Below are 25,604 nucleotides of genomic sequence, written 5' to 3'. Positions count from 1 at the left end.
TCGGTGAATATGAAGTGGTTCATTTTACATAAAATACACAACTTCTGAGTGGATGTCTGCTGCAGCTCCTGGGGTGTTTTTTGGAGGAGAGGTTGTGTAGTTGGAGAAAACCGTTACTGAAAGTAAGATCAACTTCTATGGAATAGATTTGGGTTTTGCAGAGAATCTTTTGTTATTATTGGTCCCATCTGAACCTTTATCTAAAAATGTTGTCCATGAACATTTTCTTTAGAATGCTTCTATATATTCAGTGTCATATATAGCATTTAGGTCCAAGCTAACAATGAACCTGATCGACCGTTAATCCAACATACTGTAAACAAAATAAAAGGACACTGACAATAAGATGTCTCTACTCAACGGAAACGAAATGATTCCAGCTTTGGTCAGATTCCAATACTTCCTTCTGCATGGAAAAAGTCACTTGTCTGTAATACTGTCCGTAACCTGGTTGAAACACAAGTGCAGAACTTGACCAGGGAAGTCGTGAAATATCTTGTATAAATTAATATCAAAGCCTTCCCAACTTCACTGGTGAAAATATGCGTAAATTGTAATGAAACAAAGAAGACAAGTCTGTGCACTTTCAGTGAGGACTGCTACACAGTAACATAAACCAATCGAGCAACTGAAGTTTTGTCCATTGATCTTTTTCTCTCTTGTAAAGGAGCTATAGCAACATGCCCACAGATGAAAATATATAAAGAGGAATCTCCTTCTTTCTGCTTACAGAAGGTTGACACTCTTCAGGCCAAAGAGCTCAGTTTCACATTGCCCTTGGTGTCATTTATTGTAAACCTGTTGTGCATCTCATGTTGATGGGCTGCTCTTCATCTTTCCCCGCACCAGCTCACATCAGCATGAAAGCAAAGATTCGGTATACTGCATGAGAATCTATCTACAGCCCCTCCACCACATCGCACATTGCCTGTCCATCCATCTTTTGCTTTTATGCCTATCTGCCTATCCACGCCCGAAGGACATGATAGAGGGAACTTAAAGATCACAAGACATGATGATAAAGAAACTGAAAAGCCCTTTGAAGTTACAGCTGAAGCACACCAAGATGTAATTTAAGGCAAGTGGTAATAATACACCATGCTTTCCTTTTCAAGTGAGGCTGTGCTAAAAAAAAAAAAAAAAAAAAGATCTGAAAATCCCTCAATTTGCCTACAACCAAGTTGAAATAAAGACACCATAAAGCGCTGTGGTACTGTGGCAAAGACAGGCACACGGCTGATAAGTTGGAATATGTTTCCAGCAGAAAACAATAAAAATGAGAAATAAAATATGAGAACATGAAGCCAAACAGCTCATCTGCAGCCTGTGTGACTTGTGGCTTTACATGTTTATTACATATGAAATGCACCAAACTAAAGACTCTGCAGTCAAATACTGTAGCACAGACCGGACTTTAGCAGCAGTACCCCTCTCCCTCCTCATCCTCCTCGCTGTGGTCACAGTTACAACTATGTAGAGGCACAAGCAGAAAAGCGGCTGAGTGATGAGTGTGTTATGAAAGTTACTACATACAGTACATCTTTAAACAAGTAGTAAAATAAAACTTCAAAACATAACTGCAACAAAAAAATAACATCTTTAGCTCAAATTGTAACAGTGTACACAGAACAGAGCAAATTAAGACTACGATACACAAACACTTGATTTTGCAGTGGTCAAAACAACTCTGTTTCTTTCAGGCATTACAATCTTTTTTTTACCTTTTAATACGTAATTGTTTTATTTTTCAAATGAGACGGTGGGGTCAAGAAGGGCAGCATGGCTTTTATTTATATGCTTTTCATTGTTCGTGGTCACTTTTTTCATCCAGTGTGACTGAAAATGATTTATTTCACCTGCAGCCAAGACCAAATGATACATGTTTAATCGTATCTACTGACACCGTCCTTCCCAGTATAAACATGTAGAAGACGGGCCAAGATGTAGTCTGGTTCATTGTTAAATTGCTTTAAAAATGTCCAATGGTATTGGGAGTCATTTTGAGTGCTGGTCATGGTGGCTCCTCCTAATATCCCAAATCAGAGTTTTTGTAATCTTATACTCCACATGAAATCTCCCACTGTTTCCAATGTCCGATTCAACATTTTCACTGGAATGTGTGAGAAACTCTACCGCCTGCAGCTACTAACTCTATAAGTGTCCTCTCTAAAACTGAGGGAATGAGCCGAACTGCGCGTCTGTGTAGCTGACAGGTAAATGTCAGTAAGGTCATCTATGATGTATTATCATGTTACACAGTTTGGCTGGGTGTGTCTCTCTGAAAGGGTCTGATGTCTGATAATCTGGCTCTCAGATTTCCTCTTCTCCACACTGTCCCTCTGAAATTGGGTCTATCTGGATTATAGATTTAGAGCTGGAAAAGACTAAAGGTTCAGGTTGACAAAGAAGCACAAAGAAGAGTGAAAAGATCGGATTGAGCTTCTCCTTCTGTCATCACCCAACTTTGACATGAACATGTTTCACCAGATATTACGCTGAGGATTCTGGGAAGTGTGGTCTTTGGATCAGTAGGTACCTGAGGTGCCTAATTGCAAGGCAACGTAAAAAGAGCTTTAGCTTAGTTTTTCTTTGTTTTTTGGTGCCATAAACCTTGAGTTACAGGGAGAGTGGGGAGGCTTGTTCTCTTAAAAGAGCAAAGATGGAGGAGAAGAGGGGTTGTATTGATCCCCAGAGTGAAGTATGGTATAAAAAAGAGAGGGTTCAGGGCCTCTGGGGTTGATTTTCTGGCTGTCCCAGTCAGCTTGATGGGTAAAGGGATGTGCTGAAGTTCTGAGACTCTTGATGTGGTTCTCCTCTGGGGTGAAAAACCCAGCTATAGGTGGGATTAAAAACAAACGTCTTTGTGGGGTTTTAACATCTGCTGTGTCTCTAAATGTGTCGACGACGATGGTGGTGATGGTGGTTGTGCATGTCCTCCATCGTGATCCTGCCCCACACACCGATCACAAATGTTTCAATCTCACACTCATTGTCCCCACGAGCGATGCGGAAGTAGCCGTTTTCTCCCCAGTTCTTTCCCCAGGAGTTTGCAGCAATCTGGAAAGGAAAGTACAGTCATCTTAATTTGAGAATGCATATACAGTAACTGGTTATATTCATGCACATTAGGCAACACTGTCAAACACTCCCTTTAAAATGTATATTTCATTCATAAGAAAAAGAACAATGTTTGACCCAATGAAGAGCTCATTTGGGCTTGAACGTTTATGATGTAATACAAAAGAAATAAAAAAAACGTACCCAATATTTTTTGGATGTCCCATCAAAGTTTCTCTCCTCTCCCCACCTGGTGCACGAAGAAGAGAGGATGGTTACTCAGAATGCATTCGAGTGAAGAGCCAACAACAATAACAGGACAACAAAATATCCTCAAATATAGACATCAAATCAGCTGTGTCAGAGTTTCCCTGCTATTTTTAAAGTATGGATGCTTTCCAACAAACAAGTCTGATGTAAACACTTCTCAGGAACGTGTTCACCTCGGACACGCTTGGCATTATTGATAAAGAAAAGCAGGATGAGATAAAAGTAGTGTTCAAGTGGGAGGACAAAAAAAATCTTTCATCTTTTTAACAACATCCTGAAAACAGAGTATTTATGGCCGGACACCGCCTAGTTGCACTCCTACATCATTCCAATCCAACAAACATGGAATTTCCCTTTTCGTCTGCCATTTCCGTACTCCTGACATGAAACAGGAAGGAGAGGATAGGTTACGAGGAAGTGGACACCACCTCAACCCAGTCAATGCACGGACAGCAGACAACAACACTAAGAATGACACACAAATATATATGTATATATGTGTGAACCTGAACTATGGTGGCCTATCTTTACCCTTGTCCCTCTCTAGCAGCTTTGTTCTCAGGAGATCTTGGCAAAGGCCCATAAATTCCCACCATGCCTTGCACTTTGGTCTTAGCTTAGACACTGCCAACTTTTGAGACGCCTGCCGTTTCTGCTCATCAGGATCAAAACACTCTCCCAAAGCCAATTCCCATCCTGTTTTTGCACTCCAGGCCTTTCGTTTCCCAAGAGACCAATCGCTTGTTATCTTTTATAAGGGAAAGGAATGCTGGGAAATAGAGTGGCTGGTCTCAGACTCTGCCAACTCAGTAGCCTGCCACCACAACACTGTGGATAGTGCCAACCTTCTATCAGCGAGTGTCTTTATTAGCACAGTGTTTCCCTGACTGGAGGCAGGCGTCACATTTAACCGGGAGCAGAACACATTAAAAACAGCTGGGTAAACAACAGATGCCAACCACAATCTGAGGCAGACTGGAGGGATGGGATTTGTGTTTGTGAGTAAAGGCACATACACACCTGCATATGTGTGTGTGATCTCATATGCATGCCTGCCTGCATATTTATTGGTATGGACAGAGCCAGACAGAATCGGACCACTGCTGATCTCTTATCTGGCCTCCAATCAGCTCACTTGCTCACTCTGGGACAATGATGGGCATACCGCTGTGCCCATGTGCCCCGCCCTTCCCTAACGCCCCTCAGCCCACCCCTGACCTCTTCTCCGAGGGCTGATCCCCCTCTCTCTGTCCGGTGCAGTCAGGATCAGCAGGCCAGACAATGCCCTTTCCACCACAGTGGACCTCAATGCTCTTTCCACAAACTTTCCCAGGCACCGGGCTTAAAGGAACGCATCGCTGTGGGATTTGGCCTATGTAAACACACTGATGCCTGTGGCTGGCAGGTTGGAGCTCAAAACACTATGACCCCCCTCCCCCTCCTCTCTTCGCTCCATCCGTCCCTAAACCCGTGTTGCTGGTGCATCCACATCCACATACTCGCCCATTGAGCAGTGAGGAACCACAGCGTCAGTAGAAGGAGCCAAAGAGCAGGAGGTATTCAGGAAAGCTGGGCATCTTCAGCATCATTTCACAGCCTGCATACCTCCACAGTTTATTGACAAACTGAGGCTGTGGAGATGATGAACACACATATGCATCCACAGTTTTCCGAGAACACATTTCGGAACAGCGCGTTCATGTGAAGTATGTGATTGAAACAAGTTAAGTACAGGTTGGCGTGTTTATCATACGCATGCCTATACATGCCATGTGATGTCATAAAATGAAACGTCATAAAACATACGTGCAAGACACACACATGAAAAAGGGACATGAAAAGCTGCTCGTATATGGGTTGTGTTTTGACTTCATCAATGGCCAATCAGATAAAAGTAGAGAGAGACTGCTTTTATCATAGCACTGAGATCCCCGTGTCTGGAGTGTCTGGAGAAACTGATGTTTAAGTCAGGGACAAGCTCAGACGCTGAGATACCAAGGTACAGTCAAACGCTCACAAACACATTCCTCAGCCCCCATTATGGACCCATTACGAGGTAGCTGCTCATTTTTATAATTTGGAAAGTGAGACTAGTGAGCGGCAAACGTATCATTGTCACGTCAGACACACTGCAAAACCAGCTGAATGACCCAGAAAAGAAGAGTCCTGTCATATATTTACAAGTGAAAAGAATGTTTCTGAATTTCTTTTACAGGTCAAAAGCTCTCCTGGCCTCTCACTGCCCTCCAAACACATAAAAACAGCAGCAAACAACCACCTGTCTGCCTGAGGAGAGTCTAAATAATAACAGGAGGATTTTGGCTTGGAGGTGGAGAGGAGGGAAAGAGAGGAAGCGGGACGGTCAGTGAGTCAGATAGCCAGCTGAGGAGTGATGATGGAGACACCACAGAGCGAGAGGAGATGTGGCAGGAAAGCGAGGAGGAAGGGGAACAACGACAGACAGAGGGTGGGGGCAGGTAATCCAGGTGTGTCAGCCGTCTACCTGCATGCATTTTTGTGGTCACCTTAGTTACTAGATAGGGGGAGAGGGGGGGGGGTCTAGACGGAGAAGTGGAGCCAAGCTGTGTCTCCAAGGGCGATAGACTTGGAGGGGAAGCCTTGTTCACTCTCGGCTGTGTGCAAACACCCGTGCAGGTGAAGCCTTGAATCAAAACCTGATTCATCCTGCTGAGCATGTAGCAGTGGAACCAGACACATGAAGGCTTGAATCAAGGGGAGGGAACAAACTTTGCGTTAACAAGTGAACGTAAAGTTTGTGTAACATGGCACACAGTCTTTCTGTCAGTAACTGGAGAAAAGCTTTTATCGTCAAAAGGCATAAAATCTCCTCTACTTAGGGCCATGCCAATAGGCTGTTGGTTCACAAAACATGAGAAAAAAGATTTATATTAAATGTCTTACACTGATACTGTATACTGGTAACTTACCCAGTGATCCTGATGGAGTGTGTGCCATGTTTGCGGTATTGTGGAGGTTTGGTGAAGCTGACGTCAGTGTGTTTGTAGATCCCACTCTTGTAGACAAAGAAGTCCTCGTGGACCTCCATAATTGCTGCAAGAACAAACAAGACGGGAGAATTAATAGGGGACATAACACGCACGCACACACACACACACACACACACACACACACACACACACACACACACACACACACTATGACTATCTTTTATAAAGTCTGCTGAATCTGTTATGGAAGGGAGAGATAAAAATCTTATTCAAACATCTATTAATCTAAAAGTAATTAACTAATTTCACCAAACAAATTCCAATTTCCCCCCTGGGTCACACACGCCCAGACATCAGAAAGGGCAGCTATATGTGTGTGTGTGTGTGTGTGTGTGTGTGTGTGTATGTGTGTGTGTGTGTGTGTGTGTGTGTGTGTGTGTGTGCGCTCAGCTGTGAACTCCATGTGACTTTCCTATTCCAGCTCAATGAGAATAACTGTCCGGATGTACAGCTGTGAAATTCCCTCTTTTGGAGGTGTACCTGCAGTAAATCCAGTGTTCTCTAGCTGAGAACAGTATGTGGACAACCCCCCCGCCTTTCCTTATCAACAGCTCACAATGACACACACACACACACACAGAAATACACACAAACCTCTATGCCTTTGTGTCAGAGAGAAACTCAAAGGCAAAAAGGAAACTTGATGTGAAGCCAATAAGTTTTCCTGGACTGCTAAACAATTAAGCAAGAAGCTGGCACAGGCTCATAGAGAATCACACACTCACACACAAACACACACACACACACACACACATACCTACACGTGACTCCTCTATTCAAGTGTACTTGACATTGGTCCAGATGGGCACCAGACAGAGAGGCGGGCTAGTAAAGGAAGGTCAGTTCAACCACATTGACATGAAGGCCCATCATTTTCGTCCAGGTGACTGGGGTCACAGTTGAAGCCCAGGGCGAAGCCATCAGGATGACAAGGTCAAACATGACATCATCCGAGGTCAGACTCCCAACACGAGGCTTCAAGGTGCATGTGTTTGGATTTGTGTGTCCCTTGGGAGTGCAGTGTTTTGATTGTTTTGGTTTTTGATTTTGAGTAACTCACTTGGGAGCAAATGTTGACACTAAGATGTTATTTACAAGTTGGTCTCACCTTGCACGGGGCCATTATCCATAATCTCCTTCATGATCTCCTTTTCCTGAGAGAGACGAGAGAAGGAACAATTTATAGGCAGAGGAGAGAGAGACGGCAGAAAGATCATTACATGTCAGTGAAATGGAGAGGATGAAAACAACCCCCCTGGATGTTAAAAGTCAGATAACAAGATTGAGTCCAGCAGGGCCCCCGGGCCTTAATGCCTGGCTTATTGACTTCACAGGCCATCGGGAGACAGACACAACAGGCTGTAATGATTCTGAGAGGCATTAGCCGTCACTTAGCACTGATGGATGCTGGCGGATAAAACCACATGTTGTGCTGCAGCTCACTTCGACTTGGTTATACATGGAGCTGCATGCAGAGACGGCTTCTGGAAACAGTTTTAGTGAATGTTACCTGATACTTTGTGCTAATAAGGAAGGACAGAGGTGCTTTCTACATGAAGTGGACTTTAGATCATCCAGCCTTTAAATTGTGAAATAAACTTTGCACTTTTCTCAAAGCAATTTGGAATTGTGGCTTTAATTTTGTCCACGTAGAGTTAATAGTTAACGTAATGTTAATGTAGAAGTCGACACACAGAAATCTAATTCCAGACATACTGTTGAGTCCTGATATTACATGATAAATAAATAATAGTAGATAATGATTGTGGATGATGATGTCCAAAGCGTAGTCTGTAAATTGGTTTAATTCACGCACTGACCTGTGTATCCAATATATTTCAACAAACTAATCTAACTACAGTCTAACTAATTCTGTCTTATATTTCAACCGCCTGGTGAAGAGCTGTCTGGCACTTAATCCTGTACATTCCCACGTTCATTCAAAGCGGAGTCAAGTACGCATGAGCAAAGTGGGCAAAAACACATACTGTAATAAACACGTGAGGGAGATTACAAGCTACTGTAGCACGAGGAAGTCCCAAAAATGTACAGCAAGCATGTGAAAGCTGCGTGTTTACTGGAGGTTTAAGAGCATGTTCTGCTGGTCGGGTGTTGACCTGTGAGTCTATGTTTATGCGTGCGTTTGTGCGTCATGTAACTGTGTTTATGCATGTATTGTTTTGTGTTGCTTACGTTGGATGAGAGCCTGTAGGGCGGTGTGGACTGGTAGATGTCGTTCTGGTAGTTGTGTGTGTTGGGGCAGCGCTGTGTGGCCTGTCTCTTCCCCCGGCCAATCGAGCGACTCTGCATCATGCAGCGGCCCACCTCTGCTGGTGTCTGCTGTGGGGGTTGGTATGGATAACAGTCTTCTGTCACCACTCTGTGAGAGAAGAGGGGAGATGCAAAGATGTGCAGAATGTCGTCATCAAGTAATCACCAAAACATATTATTTACTGCATTGCTTTTTTTGCTTCTATATAAAATGAAATCTTTACCCTCTACGCCGGAGGTACCACCAGGCTCCGTCGATGCGTCCCCCGGCACAGCCTCCCTGGTTGCGCGTGTCACAGGAAATAAGATTTTGGGGCGAAAGCTGAGGAGTCATGTGACCCATTGACTGGATGGAGATTCTGTCCGATGCCACAGCTGGTGGAGGAGAGGAAACATTCAAACAACTCATGCCGAAAACCTTTTCAAAAAACAGTGAATAAGAGATTTCTTAACAACTAAATCAAAGGATTTTATCCTCTTAATTGTTTCTATTTTTTGTCTTCAGGGAGCTAAATTATGTGATAACCAATGTCAGTTAATCATCGTCATCAATCTTTTGCAGGTGCTGGGAAACAAATATCTGCACAGAAAGATGATATATTTCAAACACAAACCTGAGGAAGACTTTTTGTCCATTTTGTCCATTTAAAATAAAGTTATAAAGCATAACAAGATTAGTGTTTGGGTCATTTTTTGGCTTTTTGAACTAATGTCATTTAACCATGTCAAAGATGTCAAAAAGATCTATTTTGTGTCTTTCCTTTATGTCTTATAATGATATCCTATATTTCCCTGCATCTTCTCCAGTTATTCTGTTCCTGCTCTACCTGCAGTTGAGAAAGCCCAGGATGCAGCACAGTTGCCCTGGTCCAGTGGTTCATGAATCTTTCCTGGCCACTTCTCTGCTGAGTTGAAGTAGACTGGCAGACGGTCATTCTGAGGATCCATGTTCATCTGAGAGAGAGAAAAAGTGAGAAAGAGATAGAGAGAAAGTTATTACTTAGGCCTCCAACAATAAAGTAAGTAGAGTTTAATCACTGTTACGCTCTCACAGAAGCCAACAACAGTTAGAACCGCCAACATAAAGCTGCAGCAGCGGTTGAATGTGGCGTCGGACCTACAGAGTAATTGTTTGCCCACATCAGAACACAAACTAACGGCTGCAATTAACATGCTTGTGGACGTCTTTATATGACAAGTTTGAATCACAGGCAGATTACATAAATCTGCTAATCAACCTTCCAGCAGTAGGAACTTATTCACAGACGATTAGGACCATTTGGCCCAGTGTCAATCTCTGACGTTGTAGAACGGACGGGAACCTTTGATCCCCTCTCCATGAAACCATGAGGCCGTTTGGTTGCATCAGTGTGAAACTGAATTCGTCATGTGAACCAACTGAACTCACAGCTTTCATGGAGGCACCCATCTCCATTTCAAATATCAACACCACTGAGATGATACATCCTAATTAGGATGATAAGTCTATGATAGAGTGCAAATATTTTCCTGATAGTGCATGTTCACTCACAGGTGCTTCTCAGATGCCAAACATACTATTAGTCTCTACTTCAGGTTGGATGCTCTCCCAATCTCCCAGTTGTGTGTAATAACAGAGAACACACTTCTGTGCAACTGACTTCCTCCTCTCTCTCTCTCTCTCTCTCTCTCTCTCTCTCTCTCTCTCTCTCTCTCTCTCACACACACACACATACACACACACACACAGAGAGCCTGGTCGCCTGCGCTGCATTCCTCTGATTAATAGTGAGGTATTCAGAGCACAAACAGCCACCTGATACATAACTAAGGAATGTGCTGCTGGTCAGAGATTTGTAGTTGTGGAAGGTCAAAGTCCAAAAGCACAGACATCTGAGACACCTGACCTAAAGGCGTGATAAAAGAGGGAAAACGGCTGCAAGAATAAGGTGTCGTAAATTAATTAATTAGTTCGCTATTTTCCATCCCTTACACAGGAGACCACAGACAGACAGGGGAGGAGGGAGAGAGAGATTTATGAATGGGCTGCAAGGCTCTGATCTGGTTCCTGGCACAGGTAGGGACACGCTGACGGCGGAAGAAGGAGGGGGAGGTTTTTTTGGGGTGGAAGAAGTGGTGGAATGCTGGAGAGGTAAGCGGGGGGAGTGAGGATGGATGGATGAAGGGATGGAAGGAGGTGGGGAGGTGTAGACTGGAGAGGAGGTTGCTCTTTCTTCTCCAGGCCGCCACCATCCCCTCCATCTTCTCTGTCTGATCTTTTGGTTCCATCTTATGTAATCTGTCTAGGTAAAATGTAAACAAAGGCTGAGCAGATCAGAGTGGGCTGAGGCTCCAGACGGAGACGCCGTCACATACCAACAAGCCGCCATAATTAAGGGGAAAAGGTTTTGATCAGCGCTCGCTTGTTATAACAGTGTTTTAAACCCGCACATAGCAAACCATAAACTCAGAGGACATATGCAGGAGCTTTTAAAGAGGTGAAAAGCCTCAATACAACTGCAACAATTTACTTTTTCTCTGCATTCTCACCTGTCGCTTAAACTTCCTGCTCCACCACACCCACGTCTCTGCACTGCATGTGTCGCACACTCGCACTAATTCACACTAGTTTCTGACTGGGTTTCAGTGCATACACTATATTTCAATAAAGGTTTTAAATTACTAATGTTTTCATGGTTTTCAGAATGCAATTATTAAATTGAGAGTTAAATCCAAAAATAAGACATTAACAATCAATACCTTAAAAACAAAAGGTGTTTTAAATTCATGGTTGATCAAATGAAAAAATCTTTACAGACTGAATATAACTGAGTTTTTCTATGTAATATTTTGGCTTACTGTTTGCTTTTTGAAACAGCTGCTAACCTGGTTTTATATACAGTATTTCCTGCTGACAGTAGAGATTTCCTTTTAGGGAATTAAAATGTAAAACTTTTCTGTTACCTCTTCAGCTTCACTGACCCACTGTTGGGTCAACATTGCAAATAGTACATTATCAAAAATACAACATTTTCTTTTAAATTTTAGTGAAAACAATCTCAAAGTTTTTGAGTTTTGGGGAAAGAAATCTTAATGGTGCAGCTATAACAAACATGGCGTCAAACAGCTTCAGATACATAATATGTGATGTATATGACACTGTGTGAATTTTAAAGGGAAACCAGGGCTTAAGAGGTTACACCCACTAGCAACAAGTAAGGTGATATTCTTCCAATCCCTGTATGGAAATCTGTTCTCTTTTGCCACCTTTTAAAAGCAAGGTCAGAGGTCAAAGTGGCACTAAGGACAGGAAGGTTTTCATGACTAGCTTAAGGCCACTTGAGCAAAGAGTATCAACGCTGAAGTACCTGTGCCTTCGGGACCACCCACATATTTCTGTTTCAACTGGTATCTTTGGTCAGCTGGGTCCTATTAACCCCAAAAGGATGAAAACTGTACCTGGATCTCATTCATGTTCATTATAGTCCTGGAGGGTCTCTGTGTGCCCAGGCGGTACCGGATACCCTCGTCTAGAGTCATGCCGTAAAGCTGACTGTAGTTAGCTGCCTTCCACCTGAAAGCACAAAATAGGAGGGGAAAATAAACGACAGACAAGGAGATGTGTTTGTAAGTAAAGATCTTAGTGTAGACCCTCAAATACCATCAAGTATGTGTGTTTATGTTTTTTACCCATAGTTTCCTCTGTTGATGGCATGGATAATGTCAGGCTGCATCAGACAGGCGTTCTGCTCACACTCCCAGCGTCCTGTGGTCCCACATGTACTACAGAGGAGAGAACGCAAAAAGAGGCAAAGAGATGAGACCATTAAAAGGCATTAGCAGCTGTGATTGCATGAAAATAAAAAGATTTAAACGTCCATATTTATGCTGAAGCCAGTGAAGTCACCAGCTAAAATAGAAAGACCATCTGAGACACACACAAATATGCAGAGGCTCAGTGGAATTCCCAAATAAGAAATTAGTTTTGTGAAGAACGTCAGAAAGGCCTGGAAAAATAACGACTGAGGGGGTGAGAAATAGAGGGAGAGGTTAAAGGAGACATTCAGCCTTTTAAGGCTGCAGAACACAGATCCATTTTTAGTCAGAAGGAAGCAGAGAGACAGACGAAGTCAAGAAGATGACAGAAGAGATAAGAGAACAGGATATTAATGATGACGACCATGTTGACTTTGGGGATGCTCAAAAATAACTTTCTACTTGTGCTTTCTGATGACTCACTGTGAAGGAGTGTGTATATCTGTGTGTGTGTGTGTGTGTGTGTGTGTGTGTGTGTGTGTGTGTAGCCAGACCAGTGATGGAAAAAGATCACAATAAACGTAAAAGTCCTGCAGTCCTTTGCAAGTAAAAACAAACAAGTATTATCAGCAAAACATAATTAAAGAATGAAAAGTACTCATTATGCCGGCTGGACCATTTCAACATGTTATATTCTATTGGATACTGTAATAAATCTATAACAATCTATCATAATTTATAAGCTAATATGTTTTGGATGAAAGTTTTAACCAGTAATCGGAGTTAAAATATAGTAAAATAGTAAAAAAAATATATATTTCCCTCTGAAATGAAGTGAAGTAGAAGTATAAAATAGAATCATCCCTTATATTTCCTAAAAGCAGCTGTCTGGACAAAACAAAACCCCCAAACTGATGCCTGTCTTTTATGAACTTTATATTATCCTACCAGAATAGAATAATACAGAATAATTACAGTGATGATGTGGTGATTTACACATCAGCTTTCTAAACCAGAGACATTCTGTAATGCCGTCTTGCTCCATAATTTCTTCCAAGAATAGTTTGGCATTTTGGAAAATACGCTTTCTTGCTGGGAATGAGACGAGAAGACTGACACTCCTCTGCTGCCTGTTCATCAAATATGAAAACAGCTAGCCTGGCTCTGTCCAAAGGTAACTAAATCTGCCTACCAGCAACTCTAAAGCTCACTAAGTAACACGTTTTACCTCTTTGTTTAATCCATGTAAAACTGAAAGAGTAAAAGCAACACGTTGAGGTGTTAGAGGATTTTGTCTTAATATTTATGCCAAGCTAAGCTAACTGGCTGCTGGCTCCAGCTGCAAAGTTACAGCACAGACTGGATAGTGGTATCGATATTCTCCTTATGTACACACTGATTCAGGTATTATGTGCCTTTTAAATCTTTTAGTCTCAAGCTAGATTCTTCCATTCCCATTTGGAGATTTTAAAGCTTTATTGATGTTTTCTTAGTTTCTTGGTTGTCTGATTGTTAATGTTTTTGTTCTATCTATGTGTTTGTCCATCTCAAGAACACTACCTGGTTAAATAAAGTTACTAAGTCACTATGAATGACCGTGTATAGCAGCTACAGGGTCAGCAGCCGTTTGGGGAATATCATAATAAACGAGTGCATTGGCAAAAGAGAAAGAATGAGGGGCGTTTCCCACACAGGCTTGTATAGACTTCCAACCATAACGTCTACTGTACGTTAGACATTGTGTTTACAGAGAGAGGAACCTGCCAATGAAACACAAACACACAATGATGAAGAGGCCAAATGCCCCTTTAGTCACAGTGAAGCCTACGGAGCGTGTATCACCTCTCAAACTGCACTCCTCCACGCTGGTTCTCTGAGTAACTACAATGTTCAAGCACACACACACACACACACACTGGCACACACTGGACCGGTGACTGTCTGCTCAGCCTCCCACAGAGGATCGTCTGATGGCTTTGATTGAAGGAAAGAGACAATGACTTTTTGCCTCTCCCTCTCTTCAGCAGGAACACATACATGCAGCTCAGCGCCACTGGGTCAAAAACAGAAATAAATTCACACAGTAATCGCACACACACACACACACACACAGGGCAAGGCATAATGACTTATGAGGGACAGTGGGAGGCCATATTTCAGATTCTTCGTCACACTCCCTGTTAGAGAAAAAGACCCCCTCTTCACCTCTGAGGTGAATACACACACACACCGGCACACATACATACATACATACATACATACAAATACACACACCTGAGTGACATATCTTGCCACGGATCCCGCCAGATCAGCAGGGACAGAGAATTGTTTGTGTTTGTTCAAATATGACGTATCTACGGCATCTGAGAAACTATACAACAATTTAGGACATCCAGGCGGGCATTTGGCTGTCGTCCCATCTGAAGTACAAACAGGCCAAGATAGTTGGTCCTTCAGGCTGTGTGAGATTACTGGTGCGAGCAGGAGGCGCCACGTTTCAGATCATTTGGAGCAGATAGAGAGTTATCAGGATGCCGACAGCTCAGGGAGGAAAAGGCCTCAGCTGGAGATCCCATTAACACAACAAAAGATCGCCACACGTATCACAGTGCATCTTCACACACACGCGCACACAACAGTAAACATAAGCATTGCTTCAGTGCTTCATGCTCAGTCAGGGTGTGCTGTGCTTCTATGCTGTCTAGCACTGACAAAATCTGCCCAGGAGTTATTTCAAGCTGTAACCGTACAGAAGGAAAAGGCAAAGTTTACACTGATTGTGCTCCAGATGTCAAAGAGCTCAAGAGGTTAGATAAGAGGGCACAGGGGCTCGGCCACTGCTAATGAGAGACTTTGGAGGAAAAAGAGGTCCTCCACCCTGCAGCACTGATTCTGAGAGTTGGGAGGACGCATATTTGGGAAATTAATCAAAAGGAGAGAGTGGGAGTAGGAAAAGGGAGTGTGTGTGTCCCTCTGTGCCAAAGTTGTGGTGCAATTTTTCAAGCGTCCATGTGTATTGCTTTAACAAGCACGTGTGAGAGCGTATGTGCACAAGACTCTTTTGTTTGGTGGGTAAAAGGGGGAGTTGGCACATAAACGCTGTTTTCTGGTGAGCTGGAACACTGGAAGCAATTTTTACCACGCAGTTTGTGTTTACTCAACCTCCACAAGTCTTTCCTGCCCCGCCATTTATCAACGTCCACCCTCACCTATCAGCGCACTCATCAGACCCTTTATGTCAGACGTAATTGAGCTGCCTTGATAAAAGTCATACTTCAGACCTTTCCCATTGACACAGCGCAGCTACTGGAGTTGAACAGCCGCGAGAGGATGTGGAGCTCAGCGGGGTCAGCGTGGTTTGGGTTAGACGTGTCATGACAAACATTGTGTTCTTGTTGCATGAAAATAAATATATTATGGACATACAAATGGATGTTAGATCAGCATTTGTGCGCAAGCATGCATGTTCACATGCGACACATGCATACAGGGTTTTTGAGGAACATCAAATGACACAGGTGTGAGAAACCACAGCAAAGGACAGGTGAGGAATTCAATCTCCCTACGTCTTGCCTCCACTCACTCGACCTCCTCCGTCTCCTTCCTCCAGTCTCTCAAGGACTGCTTTACTATCCTTGACTGCCGTAAACATCATGCAGAAAAATGACAACAGCCACATTGACTCTGATGCCCTTGGGGTGTGAAAGGCCATGGAGATAAAAGTCACTCAGAGCTAATCTGAAACACTTTTAGAAACTCTTAACTTCATGTCAGGGTCATAAAGTGAACAGCTGCTCATCTCGATGCAACATTGTCAAGGAGATATCCAGCCTCAGTTTTTGTGCATTAGAGTAGAGCGGATCTTTATTTACGTCAACGTGAGAACACTCTGGGCAGTTCAGAAGCTCAACAGGAAATCTGTTTTAAATTATGATAAAAAATTTTACTCAGTAGGATATGGAAGACACTGTTGGAGAGGTTTGAACACACAACGTTGCTATGAAATGGGAAGAATTAGCATGAGGGTCTGTTTTGATTTATTCTCAGTTATGCAGCTACTGTTCCTCCTGTTACAGACATGGACAGCCAAGCTGCTCTTCACTTCTTCACATTCAATCATAACAGAGAAAGCTTTGGAAGAAATAACAACTGACTTTATCAGTATTACCTGTTCAGTACATGGACAAGAGACAAAACTAAAAGTGTATAGTCATTCCTTTTCTATCTCATTACTTTCACACTGAATAATAAGCCTTTTTCACAGCAGCTATTTCGACATAGAAAAGGCACAGGTGTTACTAATAACATTAACAATGGCTCTGTTCTATTCAAGTTTCTTAGTACACCGTGACAGTGCGACAGCGAGCCAGCATGCACAACACCAGGGCCCTGAAACCGAAGCAGCCAAAAGGAATTCAGTCAGCGTTATTTTTATTTTTTACACCTGTGCTTTTCCTCCTGACATGTTAAACTAACTTACGAGAAAAAAGCCTATTATGGGCAAAAAGTTACGACATACAGGAGAGGAAGTGGAGGTTATTAGTCAGCGTGTGTGTGTGTGTGTGTGTGTGTGTGTGTGTGTGTGTGTGTGTGTGTGTGTGTGTGTGTATACAGATCATGTGATCAATTTAAGATTTACACTCAAACCTGAATATTACTCCATGAAGCCACCAGTGGGTTTATTACTAGAAACACATGCTGTGCACACACATATTTTGTGAACCCACACAACTTAATTTTAAATTCCAGTTCAGATCCCAGAGGTTTTAAGAATGCCAAGTACTGTACACCAGTGTGACATGTAGAGAAATGTGACGCACAACACATCTACAGTTGTTGTAATGACGCATCCATAAAAACAAGGCACCTTGAGATTGAAGATTTCACTCAGTATAAGCATCTAATGGTTCGTGTGAAGAGTCAGAACAAGTAAATACAGAGCATTGAGATGAAGTGAGGGGGAAAAAATGTTTTTCAAACTTGGAGCTACTTAAGGGGACATTTAAGGGAAAGCTGAGGATTTAAGAGGTTAAAAGAGAAATGAAGAGGCGTTTACATACCATAAATTGCAGTTCTCTTTGTATGTTTGCCCTGTAAAGAACTTGTTTCCATTTCTTTCGCAGGTGCCTGAGAGGAGACAAAGAGGGGCAACTTATTATATCTGGGTTTGATGTGACTAAACAACACAGATCCCACCACTAATCTCAGAGGGGTCCAGGCACAGCCTCAAATACAGAGATGCAGACTTACATTTACAGCACTCCCACTTAATATAATACAATCACACTGGCCAAATTCCTTCACTTCACAACCACAATAAAACGTGTTAACAGTGACTCCCCCGGTGTGTGTGTGTGAGTGCACACACAGAATATGTGAGGTCTAAGGAGCTCTGAGCTCCAGTAATCCAGTGTAGGAATGTGGCGTTAGCTTCTTTCCTGCCTTCCCAGGCTTCCTGGGCCCTCGTCATGCTTTAACCAGCTTACGCTCCACTTCGCCACCTCTAGCGAGACTGAGGGAAAGGGCCACGAAAGTAGCCCGTCCATTACATCCATAATTAAACACCAAAAACTTGTGAGCTGCAAAGGTGAGAAGTCCTCTCAGCATTGTCACAAACCACAAAAAATGATTTAGCATTGCTTTTGAGTGAATTTGACCCATTACACTTGTACAGTTTGAACCCTGCTTACTTAAAGATTGTGAAAACTTTATTGGCCTTGTGACAGATTCACAATGAGGTTTATCTACAAGCTGATTTACAGTGAAAGGTGCTGTCAGTGTGAATTTCATATGAAATTTAGGCTGCATGAGCTGGCTGAGAATTTACAGTGTGAGTGGGTTTCCTGGCCTCTGGTGTGAGGCCCCTGATTGTGTGATTTACGACTGAGGCCCTCTGATACCCATCCTCCCCTTCTCAGCTGTCTCACCCGGTCTATCACAACTCAGTTACTGTGGAGTGTGACAAGTTACACATTGACAGAAAATTATTTTATCGGGGGGAATTCTTTTGAACTGCAAATATGTGGTTTCTCGTAACATTTGATATGACACTTTTTATAAGCAAGATGAAGACATAAAAAATTTTTCTGTGGCTGAATATTACAAAATTATATACTGACTTTGATGACATAATGAGAAACGTCCACTGAATAAAGCATTGTGTATTGAGCTATGGACTACAACGGTCTGCAACTGCAGGGCAGCGATAAGAAAAAGGACCTATTGTAAAAATCTGTCACCTCCTTCCTTCTGAAGCACCACAGCTTTCCTCCAGGCTGTGTGACTGTGTGGTCGAATGTGTGTGTGTTTGTGTGTGGACCCTCGTGGTCCCCCTACCTTGTCATCCAGGGAACACATACCTGCACCGACCCCTCTGCCTCCCGTCCTGCACCCGTCGTCTGTCTCTCCCTCCCTCCACATAGCCCACATTCTTTCTCCTGACCTCCATTCATCCCTCCTCTCTCCCTCTGTCTGGGTTAATAAGAAGCACACTGTTCCCTGCTCTGTTCTCAGGTAGGCCTCTGCTGTCGCTGGCACATTTTACACCTCTGCCTTGAGAGAAAGGTACTATAACTGAGTGGGGAGTCCACATATAGTCAAATGAACAGTTAGTTAATGTACAAAAATTATCAGGGGAGGACAGGGGGTCAGAAAAGCGGGAGGGTATTGTCATTTTTATATTCGCTGAAGGGAGGGTGGTGTGACTTTTTTTGTGAGGGTCTTTTCTTTTTTCTGACCCCAGATTAAAATGTTAAAATGTTCTGAGATTTATTAATAAAAACAGAAATCAAGAAGATGGCGTTCATGTGCGCCTTGGGTCATAAAGGCATGTTTGGCCATATGCAAAAGACAACAATGCTGTCTCTGTATCTGGCCTTTATTTTATTTTTCCTCATCAGAATTGAACAGCAGGTATGTAATTGTACTTCATGTTCGGGTGCCATGCTGCTTTGCACTGTGATCCAGCACAGAGTCTATCAATGGGGTTCGTACTGAGCTTGACTAACCACGACAGGCCCACACACACTCGTGCAGAAGTCGCTGATGCACACACAAACACATTTACACATTTGCTTGTGCACCCTTACTTACCAATGAAAGGTGGCTCCACACCTAGACAATGACCCCAGAAGTCAGGGCAGCAATCGGAGACGGTGCGGTTGCAGAACAGGTCGCAGTAGCAGATGGTGTCCAGGTAGGGAACCGTGCACAGGTCGTCTCTGCCGGGGCAGCAGCCTCCTCTCCTCTGGCAGTAGGAGCCAAATGGGTCCCTGATGCCACCAACATGGAGTGGATTGGCAAGCTCCCTCTTGGTCCTTCTAGACAGGATTCTGTCTGCAGTGCTCTCTCCCACCACCAGGAGCAGCACCACCACAGTCAACAGGAAGAGCCTCATGATAAATCTATGTAAAGGAAGGGGATAGGAAATAGGACATAAGATGTTTAGATAAAAGTAATACTATATAATCCATGCCCTTCTATAATCTTTATTCTGGCAAAAGATACTTCTACGTTTATAAGTTAATGAAGTTGGCCTGCTTTTCCCAAGAAGAGACGCACTCCAAATGCTTCACACTCCACAAGAAGAGAGGTGAAGAGGTTGCACTGTGAGCTGCATAATTGGAGTATGACTGCTGCCAACACACTATTCACCTCCCGCTGTGTAATTCACATACACACTGACGCATATACACTCAGTAGCACACACACACACACACGTACACACACAAAAGATACATTTAAACAGAGCTGGCAGCAAATGGCCCAAATAGAAACCCACATGATCCTTAGAGATTATCTGCTTATTTCTTTCCAACTTTCCTCTCAAGCACCCAAGACAAACAGCAGCTAAATATGAAAATACACTCAGCAAGAAAGTGATGGAAAACAAGTGTGCAATGATAGAAACACGGAGGTCTTTAAATGTGCTGAATGATGCATGATGGAGTCACTTCAGGTCTCAGACAGAAAGGCTCTTTAGCTTCATGTGACCCAACTGATTCCTGAGACTAGTTACTATATTTTTTCCTATTCTGGTATTTAGTCTCTTGTTCTGTTATTATTTTCATTAATTTGCATTGTAAATCCAGCTGCACTATAATCAACCGTAATTAAATAAAAATTTCACTTTGATCCAAGAGGGACCTGCCAGTGCAGCTACTAGTATAGAGGGTTGAGGGAGAGGACATCATCAGCCGAGATTAGCATGCTATCTCAGTCACGGAAATAAAGTAATGTCCTGCTGTCAAAGCTAATCTGTCACACTTGAGGAAATTGTCTGGGTGAACAGACACAGCCCACATCCAGTATTAATGGACCTCAGAAACAACACAGTTTATCTGAATGCCATGCTGGGGAAACCATACACATAGAGTAAATGTCTGTTTAACGCAGTCACAGAAACTACTGTGATCACACTCCAGTGACTCTGGTATCAACAATCTCACAAGAAGTATGTTAGAACAAGATATGTGGGTACAATCATTTTAATCATTTATCATTTTACAGACTGCTATTAAAGGAACCTTCCACCATTTGTGATCATCATGTGATAAATTTAGATTTGAGTTCTACGCAAGAAGGTAAATGTCCACATGGCCACAGTGTCGGGGATACAGTCCCTCCAATGGTTTTAACTGTCACATTATTTATTCTCTAAAATGGGTATATGTACATGTAACATCTTCAGTGACTAGGCTTAGTGTGTGTGTGTGTGTGTGTGTGTGTGTTTGTATTACTAATGTTATGGGGACATAAATCTGTTTACACAGTCACACAGTGGGGACTTGCCTTCCTTGTGGGGACAAAATGCAAGTCCCCATAACGAAATCATAAAATTTTAGGGTCAAGACTTGGTTTAAGGTTAGGTTTAGACTAAGGTTACTTTTAGGCAAGTAGTAGTTATGGTTAGGATTAGGGTAAATCTCCAGGGAATTCATGTAAATCAACGTAATGTCCCTGAAAGTGATGGAAACATGACTGTGTGTGTGTGTGTATGAAGTATGAACAGGCAATCCACAACTCTCATTCTTAGGCTTAACAAAGGTCAAACAATCATCCATATGTATGGCTGTTTGTGTGGATGTGTATGTGCGTATTGGTCTCAGGTTACTGAATGGGTGAGTCTTCTGGAGACAAAGACGAGGGGTTGGCCCGCTGCTTACATAAATAACATCATTAATTAACCAATCAGATCTCAGAGCACAATGGACACTCCGCACATAAAGCGGGGCTCCGGAAAAGATCTTTGCTGTGTTGTTTTCTGCATGACTGTGCCTTTAGTTGAAATGCACTCACACACACACACACACACACACTCACACACACACACACACACACACACACACGAGCATATGGCAGCATGGGATGGGCAGGTCGCCTCCTTTACACAAGTGTTTTGTTGTGGCAGCCTCTAAGCAGCAGTGCAATAAAACACCCACCAGTCTGCTCAACAAGCTGCTGAGGCCTTCAGGTCAAACTGTCAGATTAAAAAAACACAAGTGCTGATCGTTGTGCTAGCTGCTGACAGTACCTCAATCAATAACTTCTCTATACAGAGCAACTTAGTTATTGTAGATTAACTGAAAAGTAGCTCCCCAAAAGGAAAACATTTGATTGTGTTTGGTTCAGTTCTCAGCTGAAGCGAGACAATATTGATTATTTTAGCTGATGAGTCCATATTCTAAACAAATCTATCCTGTAAAAATTTTTTTTTTCAAACATCTCAAAAAACTAGTTAAATAAAGACCAGTATGGGACGCTAAGCAATAGTCTGTAGAGCTTTCAGCACATAATAAAATTATGTCTCAGCTCCTTTTATTCTTATGAAACAAGGTTTTACAGAGTGTCACTGAAGCTGCCATATGGCCCACCAGTGCTCCACACAGCTGTAGCCAAGCTACTGACCCCACACTGCAGCCACAGGACAGATGAACCCTTAGCACGGGCAACCCACACACACACTCTCAAACACACAGACACAGACATACATAGTGTACATACACACATAGAAGTAGAAGAACGGTCGCAGCTGGACCTTCATCACACCTTCACAACCGAAACCTTCCTGATCTCAGTAAACGGAGAAACACTGTGAGGGATCTCTGATACATATTTCAAATATATTCTCCTCTCTAACTTCAGTATATTTGTCTCTAAGATTCGATTAAACAGCAGCACCACTTTATAAAAACGGTGTTCAGGTTGGTCTTGATAATGCACAGACCTCAATGTGAACACATTTTCTACAGAAGAGAACATCTCTATAACAGCATGTTGAACATTTTAAATGTCATTTTTCAATTCTGTAGGCACCAGAAATAAAAATTAGTTCACCTCACCATTGTCTTGGGGCGTCGTCAGAAATACCAAACAGATATCTCAAAACCTGGACAACTAAATATCAAAATTATCTGCTTGGCTAGTAGAAGTAAGGAGGGTTATTTTGTGAAATTAATGTGCCCTGCTTACACATATGCTATGGTCCCACTCTTTAACTTTCCTTCACACAGCTGAACTTTGAGATTTCACTTCACCACCCTCCAGATAATTCAGGCATCTTGGCTCAGTGAACAGTATCTGTATAAAAGCCCTTTGAGCTCCATTTCCCTCTGTGTCACACAGTCCTTGACGATTAGCTTTCCCGCTCTGTTTTTAAAACACCCACCAGGTCAAGGTAGTGGAGAACAGAAACCATTTATAAAACCATACAGGTGTCTAATGAGGTCTGCACCACAACAGCTGAGTAATGGGATAACTGGCCCTGGTGTGTTGTCAGTCTCATTGTGAACTACACAAGAGGAGCAGCCACAAACTCACTGGACTTGATGACCTCTCACCAGTCTCCCATTATATTCTTAAAGCTATCAAGAACATCTTGAATATTGTGTCCTACGATCCCACACCCAGAAGGTAAATATGTTATCTTAACTTATTCTTTTACCTTTATATTTTTACATGCTTGTTGTCTGTCCGCTTATATGTTATATGTTAAAAAAAATGTAGCACCATCAGACCACGGCAAATTCCTTGTAATGTATGTTACTTGGCAATAAACAGTTTCTGATTCTGATTCTGATTTCTGATGTTGTAACACTAAATACTTGTCTGACTTTGGTTGTGTGCCTTTGGCTAAATAAAGCAGAGGAATTACTTCTAATCTCAGAAGAAATAATGATTAGCAAACATATAAATCAAAAGAGCTTAAAAGTTTCCATAAATCCGAGAGATATTTTGGGTAACATGAGATCAGTATAAACCATGCTGTGACGTTCAGCCTGCACCTGCCTGGAGTCTGACATAAAGGAGGGCTGCTGAAAGTGGAGAAAGGGTGAAAAAAAAACTGTTGTTACCTTGAGTTGAGAGAGAAATCCTGCTTTTATAATCCGATAGAAAAACTGCAGAGCTTTGGTTGATGTGTCGCTCAGAAAGTCATTCACAGGTAGAGACGGTTTCGGGTAAAAGGTCAGTCCCAGTCTCTTTCCTCTGCTCCTCACTCTCTCACAGGATCTGCTCTGTCAGACTCTGTCTTCTCTATATACAGGCAGTCAGCACGGGCTAACCACTCCCCCCTCCCAGCAGCCCCTTCACTCTCTACACTGTCCCCTGCTTCAATCCTGCTCAAATCTGTGCTCTCTCTCTCTCTCTCTCTCTCTCTCTCTCTCTCTCTCTCACACACACACACACACACACACACACACGCACACACATACATACACACTTCTTTCCCTGTGACTCCCACAGGTTTGCTATCTCTTCATGCCTTTCCTCTCCTTATCAGACTGGAACCTGCAATCTGAAAGTGAAATGGTCTGACACATCTATATTCGCTCTGCTGCTTCTTCTTCTTTTTTCTTTCCACTGTCACTTTCACTAACAGCAGAAACACCAGCGCTTTCCTCTCTGCTATCTGTGGCTTTTCCCTGCAGGGTCAAGTCTGCTTGTCCCTCTGTGGTAGACACACACTGGTGAGTACTGCTGATCTCCTGTCCACCATCTAGTGGTCGTGGGTTGCACATCTTAACCTCAGGCAGCCAGGAAATTATGGGATAGCCCGGTGGAAGACCTCCCAGCTTCTAGAAACGTACAAACTGGCCTCTGGAGGGGAAGTTTTGGCAGGTATTTTAGGCCAAATACTCAAAATATTACAGATGTTGTTTTGTCTACATGATCCACGTGTCAGTTGTCTTGAATCTGTTTTCTGTCTTTTGTAACATCTCCTCCTAAATCAATATGGGTTGAGGGCTTTTTAACTGGATTTACCAGTGAACTTCAAGGCTTTTTGTAATTTTTGTATCCATGAATTAAGTAATTAACCCTCTCATGTGTATATGATGGCTACTTCTATATGTGATGCAAAATTCAAGACACAAATACAAAATATCAGCAATTTCCACTATTATATTATTATTATAACGCCCTCGATGATTGATCATTGATCAGCATCAGCCGATACTCATGACAACCAATGTTTTCCAAACTCCTGAATCAGAGAATAAAAAAAACCCTCTGAAATATGCACAATATAACACAAATGAAAGTCAATCAGACTGTCATTCTAATATGTTGGCAATTATTTGGACATCTGAAACTCTGATAAATCATAGAAATAATCCTCCACGATTCTATTTTTGTTTAACGAATTTTTTTAAATTCTCTATTAGCTAACACAGTGCTAACAGAGGCCCCACCACAAAGACTGTTTAACTAGAAAGCACTCATAGATGTAGTAGTGTACTGTATATACTCACATACTACTATCAAAAGGCTACGTTAAGACTGGTATAGTAACTGCAATATCATCTCCCTTTTTGCAATTTTATCAGGTCTCTGAAATACATGTGGCTTTTTGGCTATTTTGCTAAAAATGTGAAATACTGTTCAAGCTGTCAAGAAGGGCATACACAGGCTTATCCATCAATTTAAAGGTAAAGACAAACTTTATGATTTTGGAGGCCATAGGCTTATTTGCAGCCTGAGTCAATGAAAATAAAAAACGGTGTCTCTGACTTTTCATGACAGAAATGAAAAGATCTCAGACAGTTTCTGTCAGTAATGTGAGCAAAGATGAGACAGTTTGAGGTAACAGGTTTGCTTTTCACACAACGCTATAATTATGGCATACAACCTCATACCTCCTGAAGAAAGGTGCTCTAAGCTATGTTTAAGTTGTTTCATTGTCCCCACCTCCTCAATCATTATTGCAGGTTTTACTGTACATGTTGTTTACCTTCCACTGAAGGC

General features: G+C 42.5%; 1 protein-coding gene across 1 annotated transcript; it reads right to left on the bottom strand.

The window, feature by feature from the left end:
- Positions 1-1,313: 1,313 nt before the first annotated feature.
- tinagl1 (tubulointerstitial nephritis antigen-like 1) lies at positions 1,314-19,758 on the bottom strand. The gene is made up of 11 exons (XM_070921931.1): positions 19,455-19,758; positions 17,423-17,489; positions 12,297-12,389; positions 12,066-12,180; positions 9,455-9,581; positions 8,852-9,002; positions 8,550-8,736; positions 7,465-7,510; positions 6,276-6,399; positions 3,262-3,307; positions 1,314-3,057 (listed from the first exon to the last, which is right to left on the bottom strand). The coding sequence occupies exons 1-11, from the start codon at positions 19,756-19,758 to the stop codon at positions 2,890-2,892; spliced, it is 1,428 nt and encodes a 475-aa protein (XP_070778032.1). The 3' UTR covers positions 1,314-2,889.
- Positions 19,759-25,604: the final 5,846 nt, after the last annotated feature.

Source organism: Enoplosus armatus, chromosome 16 (genome assembly GCF_043641665.1).
Source record: "Enoplosus armatus isolate fEnoArm2 chromosome 16, fEnoArm2.hap1, whole genome shotgun sequence".
NCBI lineage: Eukaryota > Metazoa > Chordata > Actinopteri > Centrarchiformes > Enoplosidae > Enoplosus > Enoplosus armatus.
Note: the sequence above shows the minus strand (reverse complement) of the source record. Positions and strands in the feature narration are given on the sequence as shown.